The sequence below is a fragment of the Pteropus alecto genome, unplaced genomic scaffold, assembly GCF_000325575.1.
Source record: "Pteropus alecto unplaced genomic scaffold, ASM32557v1 scaffold78, whole genome shotgun sequence".
NCBI classification, from domain to species: domain Eukaryota; kingdom Metazoa; phylum Chordata; class Mammalia; order Chiroptera; family Pteropodidae; genus Pteropus; species Pteropus alecto.
In genome coordinates this window covers 9,513,062-9,522,701 of record NW_006443124.1, presented here as the reverse complement: position 1 = coordinate 9,522,701, position 9,640 = coordinate 9,513,062, and the positions used below count along the sequence as shown (strand labels likewise).

Here is a 9,640-nt window from a genome sequence, read left to right as displayed (position 1 = left end):
TAATACAAATGTGAATTTAAAAAACAAAACAACCCTGTCTTATTTACCTATAATTCTTCCACTCAGAGATAACTTCTGTTAACTTTTTTCAGTGCACTTACCGTTACATATATATACCTTATTTTATTTATATATTTGTTTTTTAGGCGAGACAACCCTTGGTTGACCTCACAGATTTGAAGGACCTTGTCAGTTTACAATCCCTTATTTTTTTATTTTTTACTCCTACTGCACCTGGTCTTCCTAGGTGGTCTCCCATCCAAGTACTAACCAGGCCCGACCCTGCTTAGCTTCCGAGATCAGATGAGTTTGGGCTTGTTCAGGGTAGCATGGCCATAGACTAATTATATACTTTCTAAGCAAAAAAAAAAAAAGATGACAATATTACTTGGATACCACTTTTTTACAGTTATTTGATTGGATGTATAATAAATGGCATATTTCATGGTAATTAAGCTTGTTATTTAAGAAATATTTTTATTTAAAAATTGTCTCATACCTTTTTTATAGGGTATAAGAAAATAAATCTCACAGAATAGCTGCCATTAGCTTCATTCACTGATGTATGAAGGAAGGTGGGCAGTGCTAGGTTAGTTGAATGTAGTTTTCTCAGTAATTGAGGAGATCTCTTTCAGTAGCTGTTTTTGAGGAAGTATCTATCATCTAATTAACAAAATTCTAACAGGATTATAGAGAAAAAGGGTATGCCATACCCACATTAAAAACTAAGTCTCTGCTTGGAGGGAAATTTCATTAAGCTTTGGTTAATAGAGGACTTGAAGAGATTTTTGAAAACCATTTTTACTGTTCATGTGTTATTTAAGAGTAAAGTACAGGATTGTAAGACTAGAGCATGAGCATTCTTTTTACTCTATGATAATTCAGAAAATATATGTATGGTGTTTGGTACACCTTTGAAATCTTATGTATATGTGCTTCAGTATATGAAATGAAATTGTAATAAAGGTTCAAGTCACTTTCATATGCAGCCCAGAACCATTTCATGAATTATGGCTTGCCTTTTGGTATGTATAGGAATTCGAATTTCTAAACGGCGGGAAGAACGATGCAATGATAATTAATTTAGAAAATTATCTCTTTGAGCTGTTTGTGGTAGGAACATGATGTTCCATAGAGGTATAATTAATCAGTGAAATTCACCAAACGCTTAGACTTCATTCAACCTTTGAAGTATTCTTCCCATAGCTTTCTAGGAGCAGCCAGAGTCTGTACATATTCTAAGTCAAATGTCAATATTCTTGTACCATTGTGAAATTTAAGACAAAGTTTAGTCTTGAGTTAAGAAAATTATTGGCTTTTAATGAGTTTTTATCATCTTTTCAAGCTATTTTAGGAAAGCAGTTTTATCAAGAATTAAGATGAAGAGGATATTAGACTACAGAAAAATCAGGAAAAGAAAAATCACAGAGTTTAGTTATAAAAGCAAGACATACTTAGTATTGTTCAGTATATGGGGAACTTGAATGAAGTTCAAAACAAAGTGTATATTTATCCTTTAACATAGAGTCTCTATTGAAGTATTTTTAAATTACTGAATTAAAATGGCCAAATACAAGGTTTATTAAACTCAATTCTTGCAGTTTTATCATTATATATTGTTAACTTACATAGTTCCTGAAGAATTCATGTACAACCCATTGACCAGAATCTATGGTGAACCTCACAGAAGACCTGAAGTTCAAAATGCTACAATTGAGTTTATGGCTCCCTCAGAATACATGGTAAGTTTTCATTTTTTTTTTATATAGCTTATTTATTTCATAATACTGGGTTTTAAATAAAACAATATAGCTTCCTTTAACAAAGTTTTGTTATTAAATTTAGAAGAGTTATACTTGTTCGTTATAAAATTAGTTAATTAGTATATAAAGGTAAGTGTGAAAAGTGAAAGTATATAAAGTTCCACTTATGTTTCTTGTGTGTTCATCTAGAAATTTGCAATATTATATTGAGATCATATTTACTTTTGAGTCACTTCCAGTTTTTTTCAATTACAAATAATGGTGTGATAAACATCCTCTTGCAAGTGTTTTTATATACTTGTGTGAGTATCTGAGGTCTTGCATTTTAAAAATAATAATTATGCCTGATGTTTAATTAGACTTTACATAGTTTACAAAGCACTTATATGTTTTTTATCACCACCAACAACTTCCTGAAGTAAGCTAAGGAAATACTATTAATCCTATTTTACAGATGTGAAAACAGACTTATTAAGGTTAAGCGACTTGCCAAATATCTTTTAGTAAGTGGTAGAGCTTGCATTAAAATCCAGGGCTTTTGATTTGGTCGCTCTCTTACCATGCCATAACTGCCTGTAAGTAAGGGAATAGGAAGGTACGACTTAACACCAACTTTTAATATTTCATTTTGTATATTTTTGAGGGATAGTCTTTATTTCTTTACTTGAGCAATTTTGGCCATTTTAGTATAGAAATTATGAGGGTTCCATCTCTTTTCATCATAGAGAAATTTCTGTGTAGAAAAGATTTTTGCGACAGTTTAGTGGTTTGTTACAGCTTTCTGCAGTGTACCTGTACCTTTGTTGAATTAAAACCAGAAAAAGCAGAAGCATTTGTTCTTTCGGCTTTCCTGGGTTTCTTTTCTTTTATCACCAGGTTTTGTAAATATGGATTTCTTTAAATTTGGAACTTGCCTATAGCAAGAGGTTTTGCTTCTTTCTGACTTACCGGATTCTATGATTCAACAAGTGATACATATAAAAAAATATGAAAATTAATACATTACATGCCTAGCTCTGGTTGTGGTTATTTGATGCTTTTTATTGAATTGAGAACAAATCTTTGAATTTGTACATTTAAAAATACAGTCATGTTTTGTTTTTGTTTTTTTTTATGAAACTTGGCTGAAATGTGTTGGTTAAATAACCTGCTCAGGCTAACTTGATTTGTCACTTTCAGAGCTGTAATTTCCCTAAACTGTGAAATAAAATGCACATATGGAAAAGTCTATAAAACATAAATATATAGGTTACCAAGTACTTATAAATGCCTGTTTTAGCACCACCCAGATCAAGAAATTGAACATTAGTCAATATGCCCAGAAGCCTTTCTGATCACATCTCCTCACATTCCTGTTCTAGAGAAAACACTGTTCTGACTATGGCAATCACATCCTCGTTTTTCTTTTTCTCAGTGTGCATCTGAAAACAATATTAATATAGTTTTGCCTGTTTTTTAAACTTCTGTTATTTTCTTATCCATTATTATTTATTATAATTTCCACTTATTTTGTAAATCATGCTTATTTTATTATTTTGTTGTATGTGGACATGGCAAATGATAATTTTAATCCTGTTAAATGTACTTAATGAGATCCCTTTTTTCTTCAGTTACGACCACCTCAACCTCCAGTGTACCTCTTTGTATTTGATGTATCTCACAATGCAGTTGAAACTGGATACTTGAATTCAGTTTGCCAGAGTTTGTTAGACAATCTAGAATTGTAAGTATCTTAATTCAGCTTAAATTTAAACTATTTACTAAATGGATAAGTAGTTTCAAAATATAAAAAAAATTGCTGTGAAATTATGTTCTAAAAGCCTACTTATATCAGTTGTGAACTTTAGGGCTTGCTTTCTCTGAGAAACTTTAACTTTTTATTATGGAAAATTTTTAAACATATAGTAAATAGAATGTAGTGAATGAACTTCCAGATCTCCATCTCTCAACTTTAGCATTTTTGGCATTTAGCTGTTCTTGCTTTATCTAATTATACATGTGCGCATACACGCACACACTGATTTAATGCAAATTTCAATCAGTATATCATTTTAGCCATAAATACTTGGAATTATTTTTAGCCCTAAGTAAAATATGAATGTCACACCAAACAAAATTAGCAATAATTTAATAGTATAATCTAATACCCAGTTCAATTTTTGTTCCTGGTTATCTCAAAATCTTTTTACTGAACATTTTTTGGAATAAGAACTCAGACAGTATTCACACATTGCATTTGATTGTCGTATTTCTATATATCTTTTAAAACATCTATACTTTAAATGGTGTTTAGATACTTAGTGTAGCCTATAAAAGCTTGTGTGACCATTCTGTGAAATATAGTGTTCTTTTGTGGGTGGAAGAATGTGGAGGGCCAAATCTCATCAGAAATGGACTGACTCCCTCACCTTGATGAAAGAAAGGGATGTCCTTGTTTTTGCCAGCATTTGTATTTTTGGGTGAATTGGAGAGAGTCCCAATTCACCCAAGCATGGGTAAAATTTTTTAAAGATACATGCATTACCTAAATTTATATTACATTTTAGAGTTGACATATGATAATTTTTCATGTATTTTTGTAAATTAAAATCATCTACAGTTTTGTATATGCGTTCCAATATTTTTATATGCCTTTTCTTACATGATTTATATAGGTATAATGAGTTTCAAACTGCTGTATTATTGCTGGGTTTTGTTAATTGTTTGACTTATGCGTGGTGTTTTCACTTTGATTACAGTATGTTTTAGTGGTAATTAAACATTGAGCCGATTAAACACTTATGTTGGGACAATTTCCATAATATAAAAGTAGATATTTATATGTAACTCTTAGCAGTTATTTTATATGTGTGTGTGTATGGGAAAACGTGATAAAATACTCTTCTAAATTTGTTTTTAGGCTTCCTGGCAACACTAGGACAAAAATTGGCTTCATAACATTTGATAGTACAATCCACTTCTACAGTCTTCAGGAAGGTCTCTCTCAGCCTCAGATGCTAATAGTTTCAGATATTGAAGGTATATATTAAACACTTAAAATTATTGAACTGTCTTAGGAATTTTTGGTTCTAGAAGTATTTCATGAATATTTGACAACTAGGAGTGTATGGTATAATTCTACTATATTGAGGAAAACCTTAAGTATAAGATCATAAAATTGTTAGAATTGAAAGAGTCCTTTAGTCCAACCCCTCATTTTATTGAAGAGGAAACAGAGTTATGGAGGTAAAGTGAATTCTGAAAAAGACAACAAAAACAAGTTGATGTTAAAATTCAGATTAACTCTTTTTCCCTTTAGTCATTCATTCAAGGATATTTAAGGATAGATATGTAGACCAATGAAATAGAATAGAGAGCCCAGAAATAAACCCTCACATATACGATCAGTTGTTTTTGACAAGGATGTCAAAAACATTCAATGGGGAAAAGATAGTTTTTTCAACAAATGGTTTTGGGAAAACTGAACATGCCAGATAAGTTGGACCCGTACCTTAAACCAGATAAAAATAAGTAACTCAATGGATGAAAGACCTAAACCCTAAGAGCTAAAACTGTAAAACTCTTAGAAGAAAACACAAGGGAAAATCTTCGTGACATTGGATTTGGCAGCGATTTCCTGGTTGTGACACCAAAAGCAGAGGCAACAAAAGGAAAAATAAATAAATTGGACTTCATCAATATTAAAAACTTTTGTACATCAAAGAACATTATCAACAGAATGAAAAGACGACTCACAGAATGGGAGAAAATATATGAAAATTGTATATCTGATGAACGATAAATATCCAGAACATGTAAGGAACTCCCTCAACTCAACAACAAAAAAATAACATAAGTCAAAAATGGGCAAAGGATTGAATAACGTTTCTCCAAAGAAGATGTACAAATGACCAATAATGAACTAATGACAAAATACTTAACGTCATTAGTCATTAAGGAAATGCAAATCAAAACCACAGTGACATACTACTTCTCATCCATTAGTGTTGCTGTAATCCAAAAAATGGAAAATAACAAATGTTCTCAAGGATGTGGAAACATTAAAACTGCTGTGCATTGCTAGTGGTAGTGTAAAATGGTGTAGTGCTGGTGCAGCCACTATGGAAAACAGTACAGAGAATCCTCAAAAAATTAAAAATATAGCTGCCATATGGGCCAGCAGTTTTGTTTCTGGGTTTTTATTCGAAGAAAGCAAAAACTAATTTGAAAAGGTATATGCTCTCCTGTGTTCATTGCAGCATTTCTGAAAATAGCCAAGATGGAAGACAACCTAGATGTCCTTTGATAGATGAATGGATAATGATAATGTCACACACACACACAACACACAATGAAATATTACTCAGCAATAAAAAAGAATGAAGTCTTGGCGTTTAAATAAATGGGTGAACCTAGAGGGTATTATGCTAGGTGAAATAAGTCAGAGAAAGAAATAAAGTACAATCTCACTTATATGTGGAATCTAAAAAAAAAAACAACAAACAGATCCATAGATACAGAGAACAAGCTGATGGTTGCCAAAGGAGAGGGGATGGGGAGATGGTGAAAATAAATATTAAAAAATTAAAATGGTTTAGTACTGTGGTAAATAGTTTGGCGGTTCCTGAAAAAAGTTAAATGCAGAATTACCATTGTGATCTAGTAATTCTATTTTTTTTTGTATGTACCTAAAATAATTGAAAACAGGCACTCAAACAAATACTTGTATACCAGTGTCCATAGCAACATTATTTACAATAGCTAAAAGATAGAAACAACCCAAGTATTCATCAATTTATGAATGGATAAACGATATGCTATATACGTATAATGGAATATTCATCCTCAAGATTGAAGTCCTGATGCATGCTACAACTTGGATGAACCTTGAAAACATTATGCAAAATGAAATAAGCCAAATATAAAAGAACAATTACTGTGTGATTTCACTTATATGAAGTACCAAGAGTAGGCAAATTCATAGAGATTGAAAGTAGAATACAGGTTAACAGGGGCTGGGGGGAAAGAGGAATAGTGAGTTATTATTTAATGATACAATGTTTATGTTTGGGATGATGAAAAAGTTTGAAAATATAAAATGGCAATGGTTACATAACTTTGTGATTGTACTTAATTGTATACTTAAAGTGGTTAAGATGACAGATTTTGTATATTATGTGAATTTACCACAATTTAAAAAATTAACTCAAAATGGATAATAGACCTGAGCATGACACTGAAGCTATAAAACTGAAGAAAACATAGAAGTAAATCTTTGTGACCTTGGATTAGGCCACAATTTCTTAGATATAACACCAAAAGCACAAACAAGAAAAAAGAAAAAGATAAATTGAGCTTCTTCAAAATTAAAAACCTGTGCCTCAAAGGACACCATCAAGAAAGTGAACCAACCCACAGAATGGGAGAAAATATTTGCAAACATATCAGATCAGGGATTTATATCTAAATTATATAAAGAACTCGTACGACTTAACAAAAAGACAACCTAATCAAAAAGTGGGCAAAGGCATTAAATAGACATGTCTATTCATAACATAGTTTTGAATATTATCTGTATACAATTGGCCAATAAGCACTTGAAAAGAATCTCTATATCATGAGTTTTTAGGGAAATGCAAATGAAAACCATCAGATGCCACCTCACAAAAATTTTCAAACTCAAAATTTCCCTTTGAGCATGTCTGAATGACTGAAAGCACCACGAATATTGGTTTTGAGGTTACAAATTTTATCGAATAAGCAAATTCGCAAGTATGGAATCCACAGTGAGGATTGTCTGTTCTTCTTTAAGGGGGAGTAGTTGAGGAGAGCCCCCTTCTGTCTTGGTGGTTTTAAATCTCACATAAGATCAGTCACATCAGTTATTCATTCCCTAATCTTTTCACCCAGATACTTAATTTGGCATAAAATAAAATCTGCTGAACAGGTGATTCTGATGATAGGCCAAGTTGTGCATTCACTGTTGTGGTCCAGCCTCTCAATTTTATTAGCTGAAAAATGGAATATCCCTTGCTAAATGTCAAATAGCAAAAAAAAACAAACAAAAAACAAAGTGACATAAGTATTTACAAGGATGTGGGAATGGAAAGTGGTTCAGCCACAATGGAAAACAGTATGTCAGTTCTTCCAGAAGTTAAACATAGTTACTATGTGACCTAGCAATTCCACTCAATAGATGTATTCTCAGGAAAATTAAAACATGTCCACACAAAAGTGTACACATAAATATCACAGCAACTTAGCTGTAAGTGGAAACAATCCAAATGCCTATCATTTGATGGGTGGGTAAACAAAATGTATAGCCATACAATGAAATGTTATTTAGCAATAAAAAAGGAATAAAGTACTGATAGATGCAGCAACATGGATGAACCTTGAAAATATGATGCTAACTCTGAGAATGAGTCAAAAAGGATCTCATAGTGTGACTCCATTCATTTGAAATGTCCAGAAACAGACTGGAGGCCGCCTAGAGCTGTGGGAGTAGGCAGGGAAGTAAGGAGTGACTGCAAATTGGTGAGCTTTTTCTTTTGGGGATGAAAAGGATCTGGAATTAGAAAGTGGTGATGGTTGTACAACTCTGAATGTCTTAAAAATCACCAATTGTATCTTCTACAAGGGTGAATTACATCTCAATAAAACTATTAAGTTTTTTATTTTAAAGAAAAAGGAAATTAGAGTTTTTATATGACAGCTAAAGTGAATACTTTTAATGTTTCAAATTATTTGTTGGTATTTTTTACAATCATAATGAGCCTTATTTTTTGTAATAAAAAACAGTACAAAAATGTGGAACGTGAGACCCTTCATAATCCTCCACCACCACTCACATTTCTTTCTCAGTTTGCTTCCTCCCCAAGAAGGGAATATAATTCCTAAGCAAGAATAAATTTAAATCCCAAGAAGTTCGTCTGATGTGGTCGTTAGCATATCTTCTGATTCACTTGAGTTTGTAACCCCATAAGTAGACTCACTGGTGGGCACCTTCTTTATGAAAAAGTATCTGCTATTTGAATGGCAGAGCTATCGGTGGGTTGTATAATGTCTGTGTAAAGACATAGCATTCTCGTGTGTCATCTTCGTCCCATATTTTTTTTAATGCCATGAGTGTTTCTTTGGCTGGTTTCTAGGGCTAAGCAAGAACGTAAAGCAGGATTCTGAATTTCTGTCTTTAAACTAAGAAGCACTTGCACGAACCTTAAGAGTGCTTACAGATCAATATTTTCTAATTGGAAGGCTATTTACCTTTTACACAGTAACACTAAAGTTGTAATAAATTCCTAAATCAATGCTTCTTTGATGCTTCCTTGAACATATGTAGACAGTGCTATAATAGTGGAGGAGGTTGTTTTTCTGTAAGTATGGGAGTGGTTGATTATATCAGTATTATGTATTTGGGACATCTTTAACGAGTTTTGTTTAAATGAAATATTTATTTATTCTTTCAGATGTATTTATACCTATGCCAGAGAACTTACTAGTAAATTTAAATGAAAGTAAAGAGGTAAGGCACATTTTCCTATCTGGCATGTTTAATTGAAATATTAAAGGAATGTATTTTTGAAATGAACCTTAAATAAAAATTTCTTTCTGCTTCTTTCTGTGACATTTCTTAGACTTGTAGCATTTTATATTTCGCTGTTAGTTAATTCGCTGTTAGCTAATCCGAAGAATAGCTCTTGAGTTTGCCCTTGAACTGATTGCTTTTAAGTCTAATGTAGCAAGTTATTTGGAGTAGGGTAGAAGATAAGCCTGTTCCATTAAGGAAGAAAACCTGAAGGAAATCTGCTTTGCCAGCCATTTGGGAAATTGGGAGGGTTGCTGAGATAAGCTTCTGGTCACTACATGGAAGCACTTTAGGTAGTCTGCTTTCAGTG

The 9,640-nt window shown here is 32.3% G+C and overlaps 1 protein-coding gene and 1 pseudogene across 2 annotated transcripts in view; one reads left to right on the top strand and one right to left on the bottom strand.

Moving 5' to 3' along the window:
* Positions 1 to 9,640, top strand: part of SEC24A (SEC24 homolog A, COPII coat complex component) — a 57,723-nt gene that overhangs the window by 26,135 nt on the left and 21,948 nt on the right. For both annotated transcript variants that reach the window (XM_006923117.3, XM_015598132.2), the window contains exons 9-12: positions 1,633 to 1,742; positions 3,374 to 3,486; positions 4,663 to 4,781; positions 9,212 to 9,267. In XM_006923117.3, coding sequence (XP_006923179.1) covers positions 1,633 to 1,742; positions 3,374 to 3,486; positions 4,663 to 4,781; positions 9,212 to 9,267 — 398 coding nt within the window. The remainder of the gene's footprint in view (positions 1 to 1,632; positions 1,743 to 3,373; positions 3,487 to 4,662; positions 4,782 to 9,211; positions 9,268 to 9,640) is intronic.
* On the bottom strand, positions 223 to 341 carry LOC112471975 (annotated as a pseudogene).